Source organism: Lagenorhynchus albirostris, chromosome 17, assembly GCF_949774975.1.
Source record: "Lagenorhynchus albirostris chromosome 17, mLagAlb1.1, whole genome shotgun sequence".
In the NCBI taxonomy this organism is placed as follows: domain Eukaryota; kingdom Metazoa; phylum Chordata; class Mammalia; order Artiodactyla; family Delphinidae; genus Lagenorhynchus; species Lagenorhynchus albirostris.
The window spans coordinates 36,014,089-36,041,410 of NC_083111.1; the positions used below are offsets into that span (position 1 = coordinate 36,014,089).

At 33.9% G+C, this 27,322-nt stretch overlaps 1 protein-coding gene across 2 annotated transcripts; it reads right to left on the reverse strand.

The window, feature by feature from the left end:
- Positions 1-5,851: 5,851 nt before the first annotated feature.
- On the reverse strand, positions 5,852-26,460 carry CALB1 (calbindin 1). Of its 2 annotated transcripts, XM_060127862.1 has the most exons (11): positions 26,382-26,460; positions 25,813-25,889; positions 21,883-21,957; positions 13,571-13,654; positions 13,399-13,455; positions 10,138-10,215; positions 7,599-7,654; positions 7,470-7,509; positions 7,287-7,340; positions 6,309-6,380; positions 5,852-5,965 (listed from the first exon to the last, which is right to left on the reverse strand). In XM_060127862.1, the coding sequence occupies exons 1-11, from the start codon at positions 26,458-26,460 to the stop codon at positions 5,852-5,854; spliced, it is 786 nt and encodes a 261-aa protein (XP_059983845.1). The 2 variants fall into 2 exon arrangements, with proteins under 2 accessions (XP_059983845.1, XP_059983846.1); XM_060127863.1 differs by lacking the exon at positions 21,883-21,957.
- Between the last annotated feature and the right edge of the window lie 862 nt (positions 26,461-27,322).

The window sequence follows — 27,322 nt, forward strand, 5'->3', positions numbered from 1 at the left end:
AAAGACAAGGCCCTCCTGTTTTTCTACTCTTTGATTTTTAAGACATGATTATCATAGAAAATGTGAGAATACAAAAGAATAAAAAATTTAAAAACTAACTTCCTAGAGAAAACTTCTATTAATACTTTGGTATAGTTATTTTCAACCTTTTGCCTTTTTTCATTTAATTTTTATTTTTTATGAAACTAATTTGTTTATATAATTTATATAGGGAAGAGTACTACTGCAATCTCTGCTCCAAAGCTATCTTCCCATGTAACTATCTTCAGCTCTTTTAACCATTTTTTTGGTTTGTATTTTTGGGGTTTTTTTCTGGAATATACATTCTTCCCCATCCACTAATTCTACAAATATAACCATATCCCTATTTTTGGTTAAATTTATATTCCGTGTTTACATTTTTATAACTTTATTAATATTGCTTTTTCCTCAATGTTTTCTCAACTTCCCTACTTCTTTTTAACCTACTTCATTTTAACAGTTGAGATTATATGATAAGTCAGATCCTGTTTCTCATAAATAAAAGATTTTTTTATATTTCATTGTTTATATGTATCATACTTTGATTTTTTATTCTTAGAATTAGTTAAAAAAAATTTTGGTATAGTATATAAAACTGTGATGAATATCTTTATGCATAAAACATTTTTAGAGTTTGGAATTTTTTCTCCTGATAGATTCCTGGGAGTAATATTATTAGTCAAAGTTATGAAGCTTTTAGAGACTCCTGATACACATTTCCAAATTGCTATTCCTGAGATTTGTATGGGTTTAAAAAACCCTGAGCTATGTGTGCTAGTGCCAATTTCAACAAATACCTACCAACATGGGGTAGTTTCACTTTCAAACTATTTGCCAATTTCATAAGTAAAAATTGATAGCTCCTTCAAACATGTATTTATTTAATCATTAGTGATAATATTTTTCTATACTTAATGAATGTCCTGTTTGTCTTTTTACCTCTTAATGGGGTATCATAAAAATTTTGACTTGTCTGAGTTTGTATACAAATTTTTCTTCTGTTGATCATCTCTTAGAGTTTGCTTCATTATTGTATGTTATTACAAATGATGAATGAAGAAGCAAAGCTTGCAGGCATGGCAGGGAGGACCAGAAGAGAGATCATGGTAATATCATTTGACTGAAATTTCTTCCTAAGAAAAATTTCTTAGGAAGTCTGAAAGAGAAACAAACATTATTGATGGATAGTCACTATATTTTATGACACAACACCTTTGGGCATCAATGTTTTACTGTAAGAATTATTACTTTTTCACACTACTTAGTAACTTCTCCAAGAGTCCTGCTTCTAATGCGTTAACAGAAGAGTTAATACTCAGAAAATTAAAGTGAGGATTATTGGTAACAATATCACTTATCTTAGAATTAATGTATGAAGACATCCCCAGGAAATGTTTCAGGTAAGGAGTAACAGCTATTGTTACTTTGTTCTTGAGGAAAACTAAAGCAGTGAGAATTTAAGTGACTTTGAATAATAGAATTTTAGACCTGGAAAAGTCTTAGAAGATAGTACTCTCAACCCCTTCATTTTATAGTTAAGGGAACTGAGGCTCAAGGAAGTTGTGACTTGGCCAGGGTCACATAATTAGTCAAGCTCATGTCTCCTCAACTGGACCAGTTTCTTGGGGTCATAATTTAAACCAAGAGACAATAATAGGGTCTTTATGAGATATAGTTCTATTGCAAAATCCTTCTTCAAAGGAAAAAAGCCCATTAATTTTTTGGAGGGAGGGTTCTTGATCAATTTTATTTTGTTGTAATTGAACATAAAAATATTTATTAGACTTTCATAAATTCATTCTCAACTTCAATCCCTTTAATTTTCTTCTAAGGTCTTACATTTCTCAACTGTACAGTAAAATAATCCTTGGATTTGGAGACAGAAAAATGGCGCTTAGTATAAAATCTCAGTCCCTTAACACTAACATAGGTGATCTTGCCTCTCTACCTTATACACTCTCCCCTCACACAGGCTCTGTCACAGCAGCTTTCTTTCTGTTCCTTAGGATTGTTCAACCTAGGGCCTTTGCACTGGCTGCTTATTTGTCCTATGAATGTACTTTTCCTTATCTTTATATGGCTGGCTTCTTCAGAGAGGCTTCCCTATATCCCTTTTTGCACACCATTAATTTTTAAAAACTTTAAAGTGACCTATGATTTCTAAAAGTACTCAAATCATGAATTTTCACAAAGTGAATATGCTTTTATAACCGCTAACCAGGTGAGAAACAAAATATCACCAGGAATCCAGAAGCCTTGCTTATGTCCCCCATCATGACTCCATTTCTCTCCCTAAAACTAACCACTATCTTGACTTGTAACCTCTAAGCTAAGCTGCTTTTGAAGTTTATATAAGTAGAATTACACAACATGTATTCTTCTATTGCTGGCTTACTTGCTTATGCATTCTCATTGTTACATAACATTCCACTGTATGAATATACCACAATTTATTTGTTCTGCTATTGTTGGACATTGGGTTGTTTCTAGTTTGGGCTATGTCAAATACAATGCTGCTGTGAGCATTTTTTTTTTTTTTTTGGTGAAGATAAAACATAGAAGTGAAATTGCGGGATTGTGAAGTGTGCATATGTTCAAATTTAGTAGATACTGCCAAATGGCTTTTCAAAGTCTTCACAACCTCCCATCAAGCAGTGTGTAAAAATTTCCATTGTGCCACATCCTCATCAATACTTTTAGCATTCAAAAATCTCTAACTTTAGCCTCTCTGATGAGTGCATGGTAGTATTTCATTTATTTTAATTTGTATTTCTCTTGATTACTAATAAAGTTGATTAGTTTTTATTTTGGATATTTAGATATCCTTTTATTTGTGAAATGCCCATTCAACTTTCTTATATATTTTCTGTTGTGTTATGTATAAACATTATTTTTAGGAATAATGTTTATATATTTTGGATATGTACCTCTGTCAGTGTTACAAATTGTTGGAGGAGGTCATCGAGAGGACGTGACTGCAGGTCAACCAAAGAGCTGAATCTAGGCTCCTCACTCCCTCCCTCGTTCTGGAATGTAGATTTGAGCCACCGTTCCCACAGCCAGAGCTATTTCAAGGAAGTAGCCTTGAGTGAGTAAGGTGCTGTTGAGACCATCTGGATTGAACTATGACTGAACCCAGTTTAAAGGCTCTAGAAACTTTAAATTCTGGTGGGCAGGTGTAGAGATCTACTCATTTTACACCCAAGCCGAACCTTGTACATAGGTTTCCTTGCTTATTAAACCTGCCACCTACCAATCTGGAGTGGTCTGACTCTTTCTTAGGTCTCTCCTTGTCCTCCATGTACCGGGGCCAGTTTCAGATTTCACCTGGGGAACTCTCAAGGTTGTGAGCCAACATAAATATCTTCTCACACTCTGATGTTTGGTTTTTCAAACTACAAACAAATTTACTGTCTTAATAGTATATTTTTGGGAACAGAATTCTTAATTTTAATAGAGTCCAATTTCTCAATCTGTTTTTTCATAATTGGTTAAGGAATTTTTCCATGCATGAGGTATTAGAGATACTCTCTTGTCTGCATATACTTCCCATTTATGTTTAATAATATACTTGGAATGAATTTTGTGATATGAGGTAGGCATTATATAAGCTATCTTCCATTTGCCCTTTCAGATTCATCTTCCATTCTTCATTCTGTCCTCTGCTCCAGGGGGCTGGCCTGTCACTCATATGTAATTGTGACTGATTTAGCTGAGTTATAAGAATTTCTTTTCCTGGTAGTGCTCGGGAGTTAAAGTCCACCATGATAGGCCAGGTGCTGGATTCGTTGCCATTATTACTATAAGCACTCTAGGAAGTTCCCTCAGATATACTCCTATCAGACTTTTTCTTGTTGCTTTTCTTTCTTTTTCCATGCTATTATTGTAAGCGTACCAAACCTGGTCTAGTTATGGAGTATACTTTATAATGGATAGTTGTTTTCCTACAGATGAAATGTAGGAAAATTCTATATATTCTTCCTATTCCTCTGGAGAACATCTTTCATACAGAAATATTTGATTATGTCTGTTGGGCAAAGAGCTACAAATATTTGGATTTTTTGAGATTTCTTTGTAAATCTTAATGCCAGAGACACATATTAATTCAATGAGGCATCCAATAATGCACTGAGTCAGGCAGGTATACATTTATTTAGGTTTCCTAGGCTGTATTAATTTCAGTAACCTACACTTCCCCTGAATTGATCATGGGCTACGTAGTCACTGACTTTTTGAGGAAGAAAACAAATATACAAGATTATTAGAGTTATTTTCCTTTTTATTTATTCTTAGTAGTTAAATTCAGCCTAAGGTCAGTGCTTCCATTCACACACTAGAAGTAAAGCCAGTCTACTACTGCCATCATATGAGAAATTTTATTTTTTGGCAATCTCTTTTCTGTTCATTCTTTGGGGAAAGAGAGACCTCACTTTTTTGTTATTTATATGAATTGAGAAAATCAGTGCAGAATTTATAGAATGGGGACATTCAAAGTGACCCAGAACCATTAACTCTTCGGCAGTAACTTTATAAATTTCAAAGAGACACATCTCTCATAGTTCCCTGCTTCACATCAAAAAATGAGAAATCGCCAACCATAACATGTCAACTATAACCAGTATAGTGTATTCTAGCTACAAATATATGAAATTATGACTTGGATGTGGGTCAAAAGAATGTTTTAGAGTCACCCTTGCTACATAAGATAAATGATTGCATTAGCATTTCTCCTGAGATGTTCTTTTTAACTCATTTGAAACTATTCGCAGATATAAATAGAACTATTTTGAATGCTGATCTCAACATGAAATATAAAATTCACAGAATACACAAAATTATTGATGATATAACATTCAACAATCAGGGTGCTATGAATTTTAAATTAAAATTCAATTATGTAGTAAAAATAGAGTTGTTGTAGCTAGAAAAAAAAAAAAAATTTCAGAGGCAGCAGTTACCCTTGGTGGAAATGAACAGTTCTACATAAAAAGAAAATCCAGAAAGAATGCAAACTAAACACCAGGATACCTGATATATATAATTTAATCAGATAGTACATAGACTGTGACATAAAAACAGCAGTTTACTAGAATAATTATAGTCTGCAACACATGAAAACTGTTTAGAAAATGGGTTAAGGTCATACTCTGACAGTAGACTCGGAAATACAAATGTAGAAGAAGACAGATTTATGCATTGTCTGGTGCTGCCTTTCCTTGTCATCAAATCAACTTGAACCAATAGATTGGTGTGGATTCAAGCAATAGGTGTGTTGTTGGTTAATTGACTAAATCTTGCCTAGTGAGACTGTTAACCACATAGAGCCATAGTTAACTAACGATTGATATTTTGGTATTTTAGATGCAAAAGCACATTTCTTCTAATTGGAAACACAGCTTAGAACTACTTTGTGGGGCAGATTTACAATTGTCTGAAATAAGAATGCTTGGCTTGTTATGTATAATTCTTCTATTCAGTGACAAATGCATTTACATATCAGAGACTAGGATTTTAGAGATTAATCCTGGTGGAGTTTTTAGGGAAATCTTATCCAACTATATTTATGGAAGCAAGAATATGTTAGATTATTTTATTTTAATTGGGTGTATTGACTGGCCTAAGCATAGACATTCTCCTTTTCAAATGTACAAAAAATGTACGTTACAAAGAGTATAGAAACAAACTGAAAAGAGTGTGCCACACATCCTGGATAATTATCTATATGCAGTTAAATTTACAGATACAAAACAAAATACAGCCTACTCCCTTATAGTGCACAGTTATTTTTTAGATACAATGTACTGCTAGTAAGTGGTCATGGGCATCAACTCTAGTTGTCCCCAGCAGAGAGAATAAGAGCAAGATCCGTTCGGTACAGCTTCCCTCCATCCGATAAAGCCATTATGCTTTTCTTGTACATTGGAATATTATTAATATCCAGATCCTATATAGAACATAGAATGTATTATAATCCAGTTAAACATGGAAGTGAATTAACCACTGTCAAGTGATAAAATGTGAGATGAAACTGCTTGTTACATCAATCCATCAAGAAAAGAGCTGGATTAAATTCTTGTACAAATGTGGATAAATCACAAGGTTGTTTTTGAAATCTATTTATCACAGTTAAACACTGATTCAGGCTAGTACCAAATCAGGTTAAGAACTGAAATCTACTTCTGCTCCTCTATAAATTTTTAAAGTAGATTCTCCAAAATGGATGTGAGGTTGCTTCTAGATGGATCCATCAAGTCTGCTTAAGAAGTGTGGCAAGGTAACTAGATTACCTGTTTATTTTTCTCACATAGGTCCTTCAGTAAAGCATCCAGTTCATTTTCATCTATGTATCCATTGCCATCCTAAGGGAGGAGTAATAAAACAGTATATAAGCAAACTCATCCATAATAATGGAGAATGTAGTAAATTGGAAATAATTGAAATCCTCAGAAAATCTTCCTACTGCAAACTTGGCAGATATTCTAACCTCTTAGGTCAGGCACTCAAATTTTTAACTGTTCCCAAGTTCCAAAATAGATATGAATTCCCTCTCATTCAGCATCTTATATTTGTAAAATGCTTTGAAATTTTCAAAGTGATTTCACATTTAATATTTCACTTTATGTTAACAATATCACCACCTTCTGTTGAAGTAATTAATATTTTCATTAAATTTTTCATTAAATATTTTCATTAAAAATTTTCATTAAATATTTCAAATTTCAAATATTTTCATATGAGTGAGGACATAGGCTTGGGGAACCTATATTACTGGCTTGATGCCACATCAGGCAGTGGAAAGGCTGTACTAGAGCCTGCAGAGGACTGATTTGGTCCAGGAGTAGAGAAATTAGAAGAAACAAAACATGTTAACTAGTGACATCATACACAACCTTTCCTCACACACATGATCTTACCATACACTTAATGGGAGGATTCTGCTGGATATTTTCATTGGCTTAATCCTCATTCTACCCTGCAAAGTGAGTATTATTATCTCTTGGTTACAAATGAGGAAACTGAGGATCAGAGGAGTTTGGTATCTTATTCAAAGCCTCACAGGAGATAAATTGTTGCATGGGATTTGAATCAAATTTGTCTAATTTGGGATATAACATAACTCATTTCCCATGACAAGAATAAATTGGCTGAGTAATTTTAATAGCTCATGTTTCTTTTAATATAACCTTGAGTTTGAGGTTAACCCTTCCTGAGCATTTTCCAAATTTTTCTAAAGAATTAAATTATAGATAAGAAAAATTTTTTACCTGATCATATAACTCAAAAGCTTTATTGAACTCTTTCCCACACATTTTGACTCCCTAAATGATAGAGAAGAGAGCAAAGATTAAAATGCAACTATTATATTCCATCATGTTTCCCTTGGCAAATATCCCACATTCTAACCTTTTGAGAAAAATATTATTTACGGTAGAGAAAAAGAGAAATACCTGAAATTTAAGAAGAAAATTCTCCTGCACTGGCAGTAACCTTTTGAGAGAAAAACATTATATTAATACATTAGATTTTTGACAAGGATCAGCTTTTTATAATAATATTTGCATAGTTCCTAAACTCACCTGGCCATCTCAGTTAATTCCAGCTTCCCATCATTATTTGAATCAAACAATTTCAGCTGAAAGACAGAATGCATTACTGTAGCCATTGAAGAATTATTTATTGCATTAAGGAGAAGGAAATTCAAAATAAAGCAGTTTGAGTTATCAATTACCTATATAGACAGCAGAATTCTAGAAACTAGCATCTATTAAACTTTCAGTGCAAAATTTCTATTCTATGACCTGTGCCAATTGCCAAAATTTACCAGAACAATATAGAATAGTCAGAGTAATAGTGATCTTAGGCTAGGCTTCTGGAACATAATCATTTATTTTTCTTGCAAATATGTGTTCATATGTATCAAGATGTGGGATAGATGGTGTTTGGCAGTACATAGCACATCCTGAAACTTTCCAAATAATAGTATGAAAATTAATATTTAATTTGTTTCTCTCTTTTAGAGCATCAAAGAGTACAATCAGAATAAGCAGATAATATGAATAAATCCTCAGAGAACAAATTTTTGAGTAAGTTTGAATTGTTTTATTTTGCCTTGGGTACTAGGTACTCAATAAAGCTCCTTACTTCCCCATTGCACTTACATACACATCATATACCAAGACACAGCCAGGTATAAACACATTCATACCCATATTTGGGAAGCATTCACATTTTAGAAAGTTGCAACTACTGTTCTAATATTTTATACAGAAGGACTACATATAAAACAAAATATATAAAATATGTGAGAAAGTGGCATTATTTTTGTTTTTAAAGAAAAGAGTGTGATCATAAGGGATATAGGTTTGATGAGGTCTCTTTAGGGAAAAAAAGAAGGGCATTCTGTGGTCTGAGATGTTCTAACAATCCTTTGTAGGAGGTAGATTTTTTCAGGATCTGTTACTAATGCAACATTTTATAGTCCATTGACTATAAAAGTTCTAAATTGTCACAGTGTCTGCCAAGATACTGGACACAAGATCACACAGTTTAGTGTCCACAGGGAAATATTTCCCTACAAATATATTTAAATTTTAATTAGTTCTTGATTAATCTGCTTCCTGGATTTGAGCTTGTTTATGACATTTAACCAGATAGGCCAGGCCAATTCAACAGGGGGAAAACTCCCATCTGAGTGGTTTTAAAAAGGCTGCTTCAAATTTCTACTTGGAAAGGAGTCTTTAAGTAGACATCCTTTAAGACTGGCGCAAAACAGAAAATTGATAAATGTAGGTTATTGTCCATTTCCCAAAAGTTATTCAGAGTGTAGATCTGCCCATTGTAACACGTGTATGTTAGTGCTGTGGTAAGTGGCAATGTAATGAGGAATTAAAGAGGACACTTCCTTACAGTGAAAACTTTTTTGATTGCTTTGAAACTAAAGATTAGTCCCACTTTATAATAAATATGACTGTATAATGAATAGGGCAATAGTAAAGTTCTAGTGGGTTTTTTTCCCCCACATAAAAGTAGGCTGACAGGCTGAAAGTAAACTTCAGTTACATCAAATATGATCAAACTCTTTATAAAATTATTTCTCAGGAAAAAATTTGAACTCCTTTATTGGTCTAAAATAACATAATTGTTATAATAGGCACTTATGTTTTACAAGTTATTTATATCAATGAGGTAAGAATTCACTGTACATTTATAGTACTTAAAGTGTGTATAAATATATGTACTGATCTGGATAATTTAAAACTGTCTGAATTTCAAGAATTAAACAATTAAAATAATGTTGCCAAAATATTGGGCCATGGCTTAATCAGTTTGGCAAAGGCTTTTTCCTCATAGTCCTAATGCTGTGAATCAAAATGAACAAATTTTACCCACTTGGAAGTTAATTAACTTCATGGACATTGTATTATTTTATCTGGAATTTTATAAATTTATTCATTCATTCTTCAAACATTAAGTGCTTATGTGTAAAGCAGTTTTCTTCACTCTATTATCAATATTCTAAAATAGTTTTTGGTTATACTATTTACCATAGCATCAAGCTCAGGGTGTATTTGGACTTCCTCACCCAAAGCACCAAGACAATATTCCAAAATAACAAGAATCAAAAGAAAGAAGGAAGAAATATCCATTTTTAGTCACTCAATGAATAAGGTAGCCAGAAGTTTTCTTTAAACTCTAACAAAATCAATGATTTCCTAAGACATGATAAAAATGGATTCAGAATCTCTATAATAAATGAGTTTTTGGTGATATAATTTATATATCTATAATGTAACTTACATATATATGTGATATAATTATACTGGCTTGTAAGAAAAACAAGTGATATTTTGATAGATGAAAATTACCTACCTCCACAAGAAAGGAAATGCTCATATTCTGAGCCTTAAAGCCAGCCTTACAATACACTTGTAGCATTCAGCCTTACAAGGTACAAGCATCCCTAGGTATTTCACTTTTGAAGTGAAATGATACCTATGTGCATGTGATGCCCACACCATGGCTTGTTTATTTCATCCTGTGTAGACTTGGGAATTAGCCAGAACACAGGAATATTTCATAGGCTCTTGGCTGTAGTCTTTTCAAGATCAGTCTTACCATTAGGTCTGTATACTCAGCTAGTTTTTTATCATCAACAGTCTTGTTTGCTTTTTCCAGCAGGTCCTTTAGAAAGTTCTGTTAAGACAAAAAAGTCAGATAAATTTCATCAGTAACAAACAATCTGCTTTCATTTCAGCCTGCCTTGAAATGGAACACCCCAGGAATACAAAGGAAGTCTCTTTTTGAGGGTAGAACCGGGTAACGGGAGGAGCTTAGAAGGGAGGTACTCTTGGCGTTCCAGCAGTCCTCTTTGACTGAAAACTGATTTGTCACAGTCTGCTATGCTATGCTATGCTTTTATGATTTCAATTAAAGAAGTATCTGGATTGTACACCATGTAGGAATCAGAGTAAAGACTTGTAAAACCAGCCAGCCCAATGGATGCATTTCTACCTAATGCTATCTTCACAAATACTCATGTAACTCTTCTCCAAGAAACAAGAAACACAAGGGACCCCCTTAAACCTTTGTAAGATATGTGAACAATTATCAGTAAAGAAGGTGGAGACCTACCCTTAATTTCAAGTGCATTTTCTGCCCTCACAAGCTGTATTTCCACATCAGTTTATAGCCAATATGAAGTACATTTCACCAGAGGGCTTTTAGGCTTGATGCAGTACAAATCACCTTGGTTAGAATGTTTCAGCTGACTGTTCAAACTAAAACAGTTGGCTGCAGATGTTACCTAATCTTTGAAGGATATATGAATCACATCAAAGTAGAGATTAATGTGGGAAGGATGAAAAAAGATGATTATTAATTTGACAGTTGAAGTTTAGGAGTGAATTTAATTTTTTTTACCAGAGAAATAAATTAAAGCTTACAAAAACTTGCCATATAAATGACAGTGTAAGTACTTAATATAAAAAGTCTTTCATTTTGTCTAGTGCTGTTCATTTGCAACTTCTTTATTTGTTCAGAAAATGAATTAATGTAATTATGGAAAACTGAGCAGATATTATGTCCAAACATTATTGAAGGGTTGGGTTTCTTCAGTTTTTCAGTTATCTCCCTCCCAGATTTTCTAGCTCTGCTGGGCTGATTTAACTTCATTATTTTCAAGGAAGGAGACCTTTTTCTTGGTTTGATAAATTTAATTTCACTTCAAACGTTCCACTTCAAATTCAAAGTAAAGCATGGAAAATTCAAAGTTATCTGTTGGGGGGTGAATTTTACTTTTGAACCATATGAGGCTTTTGTCAGAGACTAATTGGGTTAAAAATCCTCATCAGAGACTAAAATGGTGGTCACAAAAATAGCCTAGGAGAAACCTCGGGATGCTGAGATTCAAAGTCGTGTCTGAGAGCAAGCAATGTTTTACTCTATTACGGATCTTAAAATTAGCTTTCTTGAAAGATCCATTAAAAAAGAATGCCAACTTATCTTCAAAATTCCCCAGAGAGGAGTATTTCTATTTAGAATCTCTTCTGAGAATAAAATTTAGAATAAAGAAGGCCAGTATTGGAAATGAGCTAAAGTTTCATTATGAACTTGAAATGATTTTTGGAAGAATTTTTTTTGGTCCAATAGAATAAAAACACAATAGTTTAACTGTCACCTTGTGGGTAACCTTGTGGGTTGCTGAGTTGCAAATTTGTGAAAGACATTGTTTTTGGTGATTTCACATGAAAAATGTTTACATTTCTAAGTGTTTTTATTTTTTAAGATGTTATTATTATTATTTCCCTTTCTTAAAAATTTTTAAAGAAATTTAAAAATATTAGTTTTTTGGCTGTGCCACGAGGCATGTGGGATCTTAGTTCCCCTATCAGGGATTGAACCCATGTCCCCTGCAGTGGAAGCGTGAAGTCTTAACCACTGGAGGGCCAGGGAAGTCCCTGTAAGTGTTTTTAGTTAAATATGTTTTAGCAATTTTGCAGTGGTACAAATATATGTAACTCAAACCATGTTAAACTATGACCAGGAAACTGTGTTTGATATTCATGTTTCCCTACATAATAGCAGAAGAGGTAGCTCTTGATGACTGAAGCTTGAAAATGTTTGGCCTTGTGGGGAAAAAAAAAAACATTATTATCATTATCAGATATTCTGTGTCCAAAACCAGGTTCTTTTCCCAGGCAGCTGTGTACTCTTTAAAAATTATCTAATCTCTCTGAATTTCAGTTTCTCTGTTTGTATAATGGGAATTATAATACCTCCCTTGTAACTTTTCTGTGAGCATTAAATGTTAAAATATATTTTAGGCATCTAGTACTATGCCTGCCACATAGTAGGTGCTCAGTAATTATTAATTTGCTTCCCTTTTAGTCACTCTATACCATGAAGATAGAGAAAATAGTCTTCCAGACTGAGAAGTATTGAGGTCAATTTAAAGAAATGAGAGAAAGATGCTTCTATATTTCTGAAGGCTAGTAAATTATTGAGTTCATGAATAATATAATTTATACTGTGCCTGTATTTCACAAAATCTTCCATGTGCAACATCTTACTTGATCTTCACAATAAATCTGAAAGGAAGGTATTATTACCCCCACATAAAAGATGAAATAAATCAGGCAGAATGATATAGAGATTTGTCCAGAGGTAAGACTTGATTTCAGACCTCTTTGCCTTTTCCTTCATATCTTCTTCCTCCCCCACCAGCTCTTATATACATCTGTGAGATATGAATTGATAAATTCAGTTTCAAAGTTGCAGTTTTTCGGAAGTTTGATTATATTAGGACTCTGTTTTTATTGCTGTTACTGAGAGGCAGTAAGCTAGGGGTCTTGGAAACAGACGAGTTTAAAGATCACAGTTCTATGTCTTATTTCTGTGTAGCCTTCAGTACATCACTTAACTTCTCTTAACTTTTTCCTCACTGGGGTAATACTAATCTCAAAGAACTCACGTGAAGATTAAATGTGTGTAAAGCACCTGGCATACAGTAGGTGTCCAATAATTGTTTATCTTGAAAGAGAAATCTATTTATATAGCTGTTTCATTTATAAAATAAAATGCCAAATTTTAATGAAAATAACCAACTTTTTTGGCTTAGTATATCATTATCTATCTATCAGCTACCTCATATAACAATTTGTATGTACCACAGAGAATGCTAATTTTACATTGCTGAACAGAATTTCAAGAAGTACTTGAAGTCTCTTTTTTGATCTGGTTCTTTATTAACAATTGGAAGAGTGGGTGAAAATGCGCCATTGCTCAACATTAGTTTCTTTTGTGGGAGGCTTTTTAAAAAGCTACAAAGTTCATAATTATATTTGACAGGAAAAAACTTACATGTTTTTACTTGCTTACCTTAAGCTCCTCAGTTTCTATGAAGCCACTGTGATCAGTATCATATTTTCTCCATGTCTGTAAATTATTTTGGATAAGGAAAACCAAATATATTAAAAAAAAAAAAGGCAGCCATTTTCCTATTTTAAGTAGCTTTCTGAAAACATCATTCAGTGACAGAGCTTTCTTATACCTTCATGAATTCCTCACAGGACTTCAGCTGCTGGCATCGGAAGAGCAGCAGGAAGTTCTCTTCTGTGGGTAATACATGAGCCAACTAGAAAAGATTTAAAAAGTTGTTGTAAGGAGCTTGAAAGCAAGTCTCTCACATTTCCTGCTCTTAGGTTTTCTTAACATAGTTTTATTACCTAGAAAACTAGGAAAGGAAAAACATTATAATCGATTTTCCCTTTCTGATACTTTGCCCCTACAAAGTGCCATTGTGTTTTCCAGTGCTTGGGTGTCCTTGAGTGACTGGTTCTCTGGTCTGGGAGATGACCACAGCAAGCATGCATAGGAAGCTCAGATAGGGATTATTTGACCAATTCTCATCTGCTAGACATAGAAGCAGGCTCATCCTGGTGGCTTGACCCCTTCATCTTTTCTGTGCCACAGATCTGGTCTTGTTCCTCTCAGGGAACACAGAATGGCACACATGGAGACATACATTTCATGTAGAATAAAAGAAACTATGAGAAATATGAATGCAGTGGAAAGGATAGAAGGAAAAAATGCATTCCCAAGTCTGAGGAGAAAGCTTATTAAGAGATGCAAAGGAAAGGAAATTCAAGACAATTGTAAGACAGTGGAAAGAGAGATGGAAAAGACAATTCACAAAGAACAGTGGAAATTGGCCAGTAATAGTGAATATCAGTTCTCAAATTTTTGGTTTCTGCTAAAAGAACGTCTGCTGCTTGAGTCCAGGTCTTGAATTCTATTCGATGATCTCCATTTAGTGACCCTATTACATTTCTCCTTAGATCTCATTTCGTAACTTCAATGCTCATTTTTTTTTTTTTTCAGAAAGAAGGACTCCAGATCCCATTTTAAGATGAATATAATCTATCTATTGTGTGCAGGGAGGAAGGGAGCTGGATTGATGGCCTCACTGAAGGTATGGGTTCTATTCCTGGCTCAGCTGCTAATTAGCTGTGGTCCCCAGCAACTCCCTCAGCCATTTCTGGAACTTAGCACCCTCGTCACTAAAATAAGGAGTTGAAATAGAAACCAGTGTCTCTTAAACGTATTGGGTTCAAAATGACTTTGAGAATCTGTTAGAATCACTACATTTTCACCGTTAAAGAATGAACCTACAACACTATATTTCATCTAATTTCCAGAAGCTGATGAATCCCCTGAAGTACGGGCATGAACCCTCATCTCTGGATTTTAGACCAAGAATCTGCAGTCTAGATTAACCTTAAGTTCAGCATAAATGCCGAAAGTTCTACCAAATTATAGGAAATACTCTCACACTTCAAAAAAATGTTCTCCTTTTAGGTCCATTAAAAAATATAAAACTTAATATAAAATGTATCATTCTACCTTATAGGCAAGTAATCTCAGCTTCTTTATGCCTGTATAATATGTCCTTTAACTTATCTTGTTTTTAGATCTTTGAAATAATATCTCAATTTAGAATCATTCAGTTTATAGGCACTAATAATTGGATGAAACTAAGAGACAGGGCCAGACATCTTATTAGGATGTTTAGTATGACTCAGAAAACATTTTCTTATTTATTTTGAGACAAAGGTCACTAGTTTGGTTGTGCATTAATGCAAGCATTTATTTAGGAAACAGGAAACAGCCAATGCCAACTCTCTATTTATTGGTATGTAACTTGTCAGATACCACTTTGTAAGTTTTTGGTGGACCTCCCCATAGACTATCCATTTCAGGAGGGCAAAGTCTATTCTTTGTCTGCATCCTCTGAATACTCAGTGTGGTGCTCAATGTTAGGTGCCTGACATAAATGTTTGGAATTGGTTGATAATTTTACTTCATTAAAAATACCTACTTAATATGATTTGTAGTGAGCATTTTTTTCCATCTTCATTGCAATTTTCTACATTGCTTGGATTTTCCTAATTATTGTGTGTTGTTTTGAACAAAAATAATAATTTTTCTTAAAAAATTCTATTTACCAAAATCCACCAAATATATAAAAACAGAAAAAATAAAAGAATGAGCTAGTAAGCAATGACCACATGTAAAATTAAGGAAATTTTAACCATCTTTGTTTCAAAAATTAAACTTCATATAACTTTCATAAAGTTCAGAGGTCTCTAGAATGTCAAATATAGAGATGGTAAAATTACTCTTCATGTAGTATAAATATATATCTCTTTGCCCATGCCGTTTTGGTTCTAGTTGGTTTAATTATAAGAAAATACATATTATATCTACATGCAAAATAGTCAACCTTTTAATTTAATTGAACTGTTAATGTTAAACTGAATACAGTGCTGTCCTATTTTACAGACATTAGAAATGAGTTTTAAACACATAAAACATTGTAATAAGACAACTAGTCACTAAGAAAGAAGCAGTGAATATGTGTGGATAGGATGTGGCTATTAGTGAACATTAAGAAATCATCTTTTGTGTGTTTTCTGTTTTGTTTTTGCTTTTTGGTGGGGTTTTTTTTGGCCACACCATGTGGTTTGTGGGATCTTAGTTCCCAGACCAGGGATTGAATCTGGGTCCTTGTCAGTGAAAGTGCCTAATCCTAACTACTGGATGGCTAGGGAATTCCCCAAATCATCTTTTTCAAGGTGTGTTTCACAATGCACATGAATTAATATTCAAGTTTCAGAGCTGGTGCAGTAACTTTCCAGCTGTTGACTCTAAGACCATATTGACAAAGTACCTGAGGTCTTTTATAGAAGCTGTTAAGTAGGGCTGCTTTTGTCTCTGTTTTGCTAAGTCACTGTTGTCCATAGTAGTATCCAGTACTACCTGTTCCAAGATTATTGGTGATTTCTTAGCTCTTGGGCTACCTACCTGCTTTTTTATAAACTCTCAAAACTTTATTATGGGTTGGAGAAGAGAGTGGAGAAAAGCAAGGGAATAAGTGGCAGGCAGATAACTGTGGCTGCCACAGGAGAATCTCTCAAAGCTTCATTTATGAAGCTTGTCGCTTGTTGCTTGTCACTGAGAGTGGGGAAGCAAAAATTTCTACTTGCCTGTCTTCCCTATCACTCTATATACATATTGAGGAAAGGGTCTGTGTCTTAATTACTGTTTCTTTGCCTGGCACCTGCAAAAATTTCAGTAAATATTTTACTCAACCAACGAATGAAGGCAATTGACTAGGGTCAGCATAGGCTTCCAATAAATGGAAATAAAGCTCCTTTGGAGATAATTCAAATAACTTATTACTGAGTTGTGGATAGGGGTTGGGGTGGTCACTGTGATATGACATCCAGAGCTCTCTTTAGGTGCTAGGAGTGTTGCTATGGTCTCAACTGCCAGGTCTCTTTGGGAGATTACCTGGGCTGAAGAGAGCTATGTTCCCCAAGGAAGCTGAATTCTATGACTGATGCATATGGGGATATAAAACCTAGCCCTCTCATGAAAACTTGGAACATCTCTGAAGGCTCATCCCAGTTCAGAGCTCACTGTACGGTCAACTGAAGTTGAGACTATATCACAGCCCAAAGTCTCCCTCTGCCCAGCCCTGTTCTTTTCATTTACCTTCCACAGGTATTAATCCCAAGAGCACTTCCTAATAAACTTCCTCATTGCTTTTTTTCAACTCAGATATGCTCCCCAAGGAACTCAACCTGTCCCATGACAGGGATCTTTACCATCTGTCTTCTATTCCTAGGCATAAAATCGAGCCCTTGCCTGTGTTTTGGAGTAGGTTGAAATCCCTTGCTATGGCTCATGTGGCTATGTTTCAGAACCTACTAGGCACTGTGCTGGATGCTGGAGATTCGTAGTCACCGATAGTAAGAACTTTACAGGAAGGCAGATAAGTTCAAAAAAAGTTTTTTTCAGACAGTTTCAAAGCAACATGCTAGGTGCTGGGAGAGTACACATGAAGTAACTTTACTAGAAATATAAGTGACTGAGCTATATCTTTTAAAGCACACATGAGGCATAACTTTTGAAGACAATCTTGGTGCATGTTAGCTTCCTTCAACACATATTAGTAAAACATTCACTTTTTTGGTTTGGGAACCAAAGAAATATTTTTCTAGCCAATGAGAAGTGAGTCCAGGAAACCTGGAAATTTGAAAGGCAAATAATCTTTTTGTACAAATTAAAGACTGGTGGAATTTAATAATTTGAATTTGACAAGTTATAAAAATGGGAAAAAGATTGACATTCAGAAAAATGGTATAGATTTTCCAATGAAATATTTTTATTTTTAATAATAATAGCAAATACATTTATTGAGTTTTTACAGTGTGCCAGAGTTTATCTATTTGTTTGACATGTATTATCACATTTGATGTTGATACTCATATGTCACCCCTGTTCACAGCCAAGGAAACAGAGACTCAGAGAAGATAAACGGCCTGCTATCACATAGCTTATTTTGAAATCAGACAGTCTAACTTTTTTGATTTTGAGACTTTGTCCTTTTACCATCACCCTCCATTAAAATCGTCAGTCAAAAAGTTTTCTTAATAAACTGTTTTTAAAAATCTATCCAGAATGAACTTTTAAATCAGACTTTATTATCAGTCATTTCCCCAAATTCTGAGGTAGAAAAGTAGTCTGCTATAAAAAAATTACATTTACTATGGTTAAACTCACGTGCTCAAATCCCACTATGGCTGAAAAGAAGGAAAGTCTAGAGAAGTGTCTGCTTCCCTGGGAGGGTTATTGTAGTTTTAGGATTAAAATAGCTTGTAGATCTATTTTTCCAGTGGATGCACTGACCTGGACAAAGAGACACAATAGACTGGAGAGGTTGGTAGTTTCCCACATAGTTCCCAAGGGATCAGGTGAAAAGTTTGCAGATTTGGCATCCCGCTAAAGGAAATATCTATACTTAATGTGAGCACCAGAGAAGAAATTTCTATTATCTGTTAAATCATTCAGTCTCTCTCTTTAACTATTTTAATCAGTCTTCTCTGCAATAGAGCTATTAGTCTGAATAAATTTAGAACATTTTGACTGTCACGGTTAAATTAAATTGTTAAATTATCTCAGAATTTCAGTGCTCCTATTTTGAGTTTGTATCAACAATCTCTTTATTACCGAACTGTATTTGTGTGAATTTTAAAATCTCTTTGTAGACATAAAATTGAAAAGTTCACAAGAAAGCATATCTGTACATTACCCTTCTTTTTACATATTTTTACATATCTAGGTAGAAAAAGCATATTGTTGGAAAGTATCAGTCAACTTCATTAGAACAGAAGTTTGCAAATTAACCACTATATTTTCTAATCTTTTGAACGACACATTTCAATTACAGCCAAGTCAATTTGGCCTGTTTCCACCAGGAAAGTAGACTGCCACTTAAATACCATTTGGTTTACTTTGATTAGATTTTGATAAGCCCATGTGTACACCTGCTAAGTGGGCAAAACAAGCAAATCTAACCCCTTTTTCCTTTGAACACTGAAGTGATGGTGTACTTGATGGGAGTTGATGGGAGTAAGTAGACTATTATATATTTTGGAAAACCTGGGTTTTTACATTCCTTCATAGCTGGCTGAGATTTGTGTATTTGTATTTCTTGTTATATATAGTATTTCTTAGCAAGTGATATATAAGTTGGAAAACAGAAAGGATGAAGTTTATTTAATACAACTTTCTGGTGACACTAGAGAGCACATTACAAATTCAGGCATTCCCCACTCTCCCTTTCTCCATTTTGTACATGTAATCTGTAGCTTTCAATTCCTTTTTTACAATGATTTTTTCAGAACCTCTCCTTTTTCTTGTCCCTCCTGCTTAACCAGGCTAAGTATACAATCAACATGCATATGAACTACAGCAGCAATCTCTTCCCTGTTCTCCCATTCTCTCATTCTCACTTCTCCAAGTACTCACTCTCCCCACTTCCTTCTGTGTCTTGGCTGATAACTCAGATTAATGAAAAGAATTCTGGAATCAGAGTCAGACATAGGCCTGTATAAATGTTCTGTCACTCCCTGCCAGTGGGATCTTGGACACATCATTCAACCTTTCTGGGCTTCAGTTTCTTTATCCTTAAAATGAGAAATCTTGGCTAGTTTTTCCCACAGGTCCTATATGACAAAAAGTTCCCTGTCCTGGAATACTTAAACTTTCTAATTAATTCTTATGTGTCTCACTTCTCTCCCTTTAATCTCTTTCGGCTTCCACTGATCTGAAAGTTCTTCCCAAATTATGTTTCAAGCGGTTTGGTCAAATAACTTCTTTATACTTTGTACATCCCTGTTCAACCAGACTAAATTTAAGCCTTGCCATAAGTAATCAATGAACTGAAGCTTGCAAATATTTTCTTTTAACGCAGAAAATGTATGGATTATTAATTTTAAAAAAAGACTGAGTAATTTAAAGGAAAATGGCTGAAATTCTATTGAAGTCACAGGTTTCCTCAACTATAAATTAGATGCTCATTTTATATTTGTATTTATTTTATTTTGTTATAATGAGGATCAAGTGAGATCACATATTTGAAAACACTCTATAAATTGTGTAATGTATACAAATAAATGAAAATTCTTTTTCTTACTGTTATTGCTATAACAAGTTCCTCAAGTCTTCATTTCAGTCTTCATTAACTTCTTCATCCACTTCTGTTACCTATTTCTCTCTATCTTTCCTCATACAGAAATCTTTTCTTTCCTATAACAGTTTCTTTTCTCAAACTTCTGGGGAAATTTCTTGCATCAAACCTCTAGGAAAATGTATCTGCTAGTGACTCCTAGTCTCCCATCCAAATTAGACCTCAAATAATGCTTCATAAATGATTATACCATATCATACACAGTAAAATATAAATTCAAAACAGATTCATCCTTCTCATCCTTTTAAAAATGTAGAATCCATGTGAATCAGATACATGCTTTTTGTGCTACTGTTACAACCCAGTATCACTGAAGAAATTAAAATAAATAGCTGAGCCCACTGGAGTTCTTAAAGGTGAAATACTTTAAATACAAGATGACAGTCTTTCCTCTGCTAGAATTATAAATTATGCCAAACTCTGAAATAGCCACATCTATAATTTCACTAATTTTAGAATTTCCACTTGTTTTGAATAATTAGATTTATGTCCTCTCATTTATGTTCATTTCAAAGTTATTTTCTTATCCTTGATGATTCATATCTTGATTAGTTGGCCTCTATGTCAGTCTATAAGTCCCATTACTATTAATTTATCTATTTATATAGTAATGAGTTACACATGGGCAAAGGGGAAAGTGTATACTCCAGGGAAATACTTTAATTACAAAGATAAGAATAGTATGTTCTTCCTTAACTCTATTTGTGGTAGCTGTTTAAAAATAAGTGTATTTCACATTGACATCACAGGTGTCCTATAAGATCAATTATTTGAAAACCAGGTTAGTTCTCTGAATCAAAGGTAAATTATAACTAAATGTTGTTGACAGCCAGAATACTTCACAATCTAATACATTAGGAACATTATATAAATAACATAATTATGCCTGTATTTGGTATATTTTAAAATATGACCTTATTAATTTTTCTGGACAAAGTTGTTCACTCAACTTCTCTAATGGGTTGCAGAGTTAAAGAAAGTAGCTGAGACACTAGATTTTATAAAAGTAGAAGTAAGGGAAGCAACAGCTGTTTCACAAATCTGAGAATGCTGAAGAATTAATGTATAGTCAAAGTTTTGCCTCCTTGATTCATAGACAAAAAAAAAGTTGTCCTCAATGGGGAAAGTCATTGTCAAAAGATAAGATTTGACACCGAGAGTTTTAACTCTTAAAGACTCAAAAGAAATCTGTACCTATAACACATCATAAAATATTCACTGACTTTAGCTAAGTTCTTATGTTTTTATAAGACCAACTGCTAATCTAAAATGGAATTTCAGAAACCAGCATGCAGCTTTTTGCCATGATATCATTTAGGGACTGCAAATACTTTATTTTATATTCTAACAGAAAAGTCTACACTGTTAAACAATAAGAAATACCAACGAACCATGTACTTGGTTGGTGTTTTATTGAACTGAATCTGGGTAATGTAATGGGATGGGTACTCATCCAGAAGTTAGGGACTTGAGCCTCTAACTGCACCAGTGCCAGCAAACAGTTAACATAGTCAAAGGCAAATCATTTCACTTCTCCAGGTCTTAGTTTCATAATGTATTAAATTTCGGTTTTGGATTATGCAAATTCTTAGGTTTCTTTAATTTCTGAGCAGTTTTTGATTTTATATTTCTGAACAAAAGATAATATGTTACTTAAGTAAAATAAACCTCTTGGAACAGGTCTTGCCATATCATGTTTGAGTTGAATACAACTCCAAAAATCTCATTTATTAAAACTATATGAGAACAATGCATAAGTTCCTTACCTCTACAATTCCTATTTTTCCGTCATCTTTTTGCCCATACTGATCCACAAAAGTTTTCATCTCAGGTGATAACTCCTAAAATTATAAAAAAGCAGGTAAGAAGTTTTTTTTTTTTTTAAAAAACCAAACAAACAGTATGCTTGTGATGGTGTAATAACTTGTTGTAAAGAAAAACTGGAATTAGAACCATTCAGAATTATGCATACTGATTAACTATTTTCATGAAAATTAAGATACAAGTGATATACAGTTTTTACTGGTTTCAAATGACATTATTATGTCTGAATCAATCACTATGATTTATCTTCTATTATTAGTTTTCAGAATATGTTATCCTTTGAGAATGTAGTCAGAATCATTCAGTTCATAACATTTAGTGAATTTAAATATAATGATCACTGTGAAAGTACTTTAACATTGCTTGCTTCAGGAAAGTTTATTTTATATTGCTGCACTAATTGCCCTATAACATTTTATTTATTATAACATGTTTTATCCATGGAAGTTAAAAATATGTGTTTTCAGACAAGCAAATAATGTGAATGTTCAAGAGCAACTCATTTGTAAGCAAAGAATGTTTCCAGCATGGAAGTAGTTAGAAACATTCTTTGCTTACAAATTAAAAATCAGAAAAATATGTGTCAGATTAAAAAAAATAACTTGACCAATTTGCAATTTCATTAGAGACAGACAATACAGATGACCTTATTTTGGTCACTGACTGTATATGCTTAAGATCTTTGACTCCAAGGGTAATTTAGGGAGCAGTTTTCCAGTGTTTCCTTGTTTCCATTTTTTTTTTTTCCAAGATGATGTTCTCTCTCCCATTTAGTTATGTACATAAGACATGTTTAAGAGTGACAAAGTGAATGCTTTCATCTCATTTGACTTATTTTTTTCAATGTATTCTATTGCTTACATAATCTCTTCACATATTGCCAGATTAGAGAGCTCTGAACTGTAAACTAGTAACCTGAACATAGAACTAGTATTCAGGAAGTTGGATTTATACCCTTGGGTCTTCAACATAGCCCATTTAAAATAGCCCTCTTGCATTAACTGAAGCCTATGTAAAAATAGGTCAGCCTTTATGAGTGTCCTATTCTGTGTCCTTGGAAAAGTAAATTAAGGTCTCAGTTTTTATCATAACTAACAAGATAGTGATATTATCTATCACACACATTTGCTCTAGGGATATAATTTGATGGCTATATTGAGGCTGAATATTATTATTACTAGTGTTACAAAATCCTGCTTTGGTTAAAAGTAAATATCTTTAGTAGAACTGAGGTAACAAATAGTAATTAAGCAATTTAATATAGACTTAAAAATCTCTTCCAATGTGGATTAATTTCAACTTGTATTTATTAAAGTTTATTTATTTTATTACAGCAACAATTGTAAGAAAGTGAAAGTGGCAATAGTGTGACTATCAGTTATGTTCTTTACACATACCTTAAAGTAACAAAAAAGTGTAAAGTAAACTTAAAACAGTGTATACCTCTAGTCCAAATTTATGTTTTAAACAGTGTAAAACATAATGATAATAATAATAATAACAAATTAAAGCTTTATAAAAAAGAAATGCAAACTTAAAAACTATGTTTAGTGAAAAATGGTAGCTCTGAAAGTAGACTGGGTTGTTATATTTCATTAATGTTATATTCACCTATAGTTAATATTATTGAAATTTTTGAAATTTCACATTATTAATATGATAAGCCAAACAATGTTTCCATTAATACAGTAAACTCTGTTATCCTATTGCTAGAAATGCAAAGAAACTAGGTTTATAAGGTCAACCTTTAAGTTCTAAAAAAAAGAGAAGAAAAAATCTAAAAGTAGATTTAGTACAATGGGGTCGGTAGTGAAATATTTGTCTACTACATGAATCTCTCAATCCATATCTTGATTTAGATTTTAACTATTCAAAGCCTATATTACATAATTCACAAAATATTCAATAATCAAGGTATTAAGCAACTTGATATAATCCTGTACCTGTGCTCAAATTTGGTATAATAATCTAATAATTACAGTTTCCAATATTCTAAAATTGGAACCTTGGCAGTAGAAAAAAATAATTAAGATCTAAAATCTTTAAAACTCTAACATGAAGTCACTGTTTGCAAAAAGTATAAATATTAAAATGGGAAGAGGAAAAGAAGTATCTGAAAACATGTATAGAGTTTCTAAATATCTGAATTTCTAAATGAAAATAAATATTAAAATTACTTCCAGAATAATTAAAATATAATCATTTAGCTGCTGGAAGCATCTTTCATGGTTTTAATGAAAAATTTTATGTCAGGTAATATTTTCCAACCAGATTTTTAAATATTTGTATTTTTAAATGTGGAAGAAAATGTTTTATTAGTCAAAGATACATAGAGCTATAATGATAGTATTGCATGAATTTATTTACATGGTAATGTATAAGGTGGGGGAAGGGAATGGAGAAAGTATATAAAACATTTTCAATTTTATTTGATCTCATCCTATTATACTTTCAAATTTATGTAATATTAAATCTGGGTAAAACAATTCCCAGAGTGTTATCTGGTTTTAAATCAATTTGATTTAAATCATTGGATTTTAGCAATTGATAGTTTTTTAATGCTTCATAATATATTTTAGTGTTCTCTGGGATTCTTTTGAATATGTTGTACAGAGATGTGTATCACACAATTTTCAATTTAGATAGAACAAAAAGGGAATTATTAGTAAATTGTATGTACAGATATATATAATATATGTGTACTATTATATATATAACTCAATTCTAGACGTGGTGATCTGCTAAAGGATTCACACACAGCTATATTTTCCTCTAAAGATATATATATATGTATAGTCTATAATGTAAAATCTCTAACGATAGTCAAAAAGACGAAAGATTGGTAACATCTCTCTAGCCCAAATCCAGCATTGCCTTCTGAAATGCAGTCTTACATAAACCGCAATAGATTAGTAAGATTCTTAACCTATTTCCCTCTATGTAATCATCTCATCTGTGTTTTAAAGCTGGGCATATTTTATTTTTATGCTGACAATATCTCTTCTTAACAGGTTAATTTATACCTAAAGGAAGTCATTCATAATTAGTAAAAATTGTCATTTGTTTAATTAACTAATGGCTTAAATTACAAATATAGCTTATTTTCAAAACACCACTAATTGCTTCTCATTAGAGTATCATTTTGCTTGTTTAAAATATGTGAAGGTCTTAAAATTACTTTTTACATCTCTAACTTTTGGTTTTCTCCTTCTCAACAGAAATGAATCCCCTTTTTGCTAAATTCCTTGCTCATTGCTATGTTGCAAAGTTGTACAACTTTCTCCCAGAGAGGAAGGTCAAGACAAGACATTTTCTCATCACTCCAACCACATCAACATTACAAGAATAATAATTGGCAATAGAATAAGAGATCCATAATCTGCAGATTTGTTTCCTGACCACCAAGGGGAAGAAATGTATTTCTACCCCCTTACAGGCTGTTAAAGAGAAGTTAAAGATTACCTAACTGAACTCAATCAAAGAGGTGGTGATCTGCTAAAAGATCTCACCCACACTTTCCTTTTAAGCACTATTAAAGAAAGTACAAGTATAGAATTTATATTCTAAAAGCTCTGATTTCATATTGTAAGGTTTTTTCCCTTTAAGGAATTTCTCTTTCTCTCTCTCTCTCTCTCTCTCTCTCTCTCTGTCTCTCTCTCTCTCTCTCTCCTTTCTCTCCCCCTCTCCCCCTTCCCCTTCCCCCTCTCCCTCTCCCTCCACAATTTGGAAAGGCGCCCTTTCTCCCCTTCTCAGTAAATAAATGTTTACATTCCTGGAAACCGTTTGATTTCGCTGGCTGTTTATGAGAATGCTAGAATATCTATTTATTTAAGGGCGAAGGTCCTTTTACTCCCTTGCAAACTTCAACCTACCAATCCAGCCTTCTTCCGCGCTTGCTGGAGCTCCTGAATCAAGTTCTGAAGCTCTTTTCCTTCCAGGTAACCACTTCCTGTAAAGACAAAGAGGCACCCAGGTGTCAGACATCTCATTCTGAGTTTCTTCCCCATTCAATTTCCACAACAGCTATTTGGCCACCGGAGAGGTTCTCTCTTGCCTCGATATTCATTAACCCGCAAAGGATACAGGCGCAGCAGTGCTCCCCTCCCGGCGTGTCAACATTTAGACCCACTAAGGGCAAAGGAGGTTGGTTGGGATGCTGAATGTAGCCGTAGAAACTTTGGGGGGCAGGGTCCCTAAATCCCCCCCCCCTTTTTATGAGTACCATTCTTGGAGAATAAAAGTTTACGGTTTTGGGATAACATAGAAACAATACATAAACTTTAAAGTTAATGGTTGGCCGCCAAATGGAGAGATAAGATTAGGGAGGTGCGGGAAGAAGTGAAGAAAAGAAATGAGGGATAATCAGATCAGGAGCCTCAAGGAAGGGGAAAGGGAGGGAAAAGGCATGCACAAGGTTCTTCAAAAGAGAGAAGATAATCACCGTCAGCGTCGAAATGAAGCCAGATCTCGAAAAACTGTGAGGCTGTGATCACGGATGATTGCAGGTGGGATTCTGCCATTGTATAGCGGAGTGTGTGTCTGCGTGGAATATGCGTGTGTGAGTATGTCAGGGCGAAAGTGGGGTGAGAACCTCAGGGTGTGTGTGTGTGTGTGTGTGTGTGTAAAGAAGAAATCCTGGGCTGCTGGAGGAAGAAGGGCAGAGCGCAGGCGCTGCCAGGCGCTGTCCTCGGTGCTGTTAAGCTCTGGCGTTCCTCCGGAGTTCTCTCTCCACAGCCGGCACCCTGTTCTCAGTATTTATCTTGACAGTCGAGCCGGGCCACGCCTCCTCTTGCCTCCCATTCCTCAACCCCGCCTCTTGCTCGCACCAACCTTCTTCCCCTCCCTTCCAGTTTTCTCCTCTCCTCCCAGGAAATCTAGTTGGAGCAGTAGTTTTGAAGTGTAGAAAGCAGCGGGTGGTGGGAAATCCTTAGCTCAGAGACTGGATGCTGAAAACAGACTAATTTCCCTCCACATTCTTATGTCCAAAAGGTATCTTACTCCTGAATACTATAGTAAAACAACGTACATGAAGAGGTTTTGATTTTCAGATGGAGGAGGAAAGCTAATGATGGGTAGAACCACATAAATGATACTTACATTGTGTGTGTGTATGTGCATGATTTCTCCAAGATGTTTTAGTATTTGTTTGAACAAAGTCAGGTGAAAGTTTGGCAAATATTAGATTAATTTAATTAATGTATACAAGGAATATATTGATATCAATAACTACTCTATTTTGTGCTTGTGAGGACCATCACATGAATGTTTCTTAAGATGGTTTATATAAACAAGACTTGCCAACATGAGAAAGCAGGATTATGGTTTTTTTTTTTCAACCTGAAGCAGAATTGTAATTGGAAAGTGACAGAATTAAACTATAAA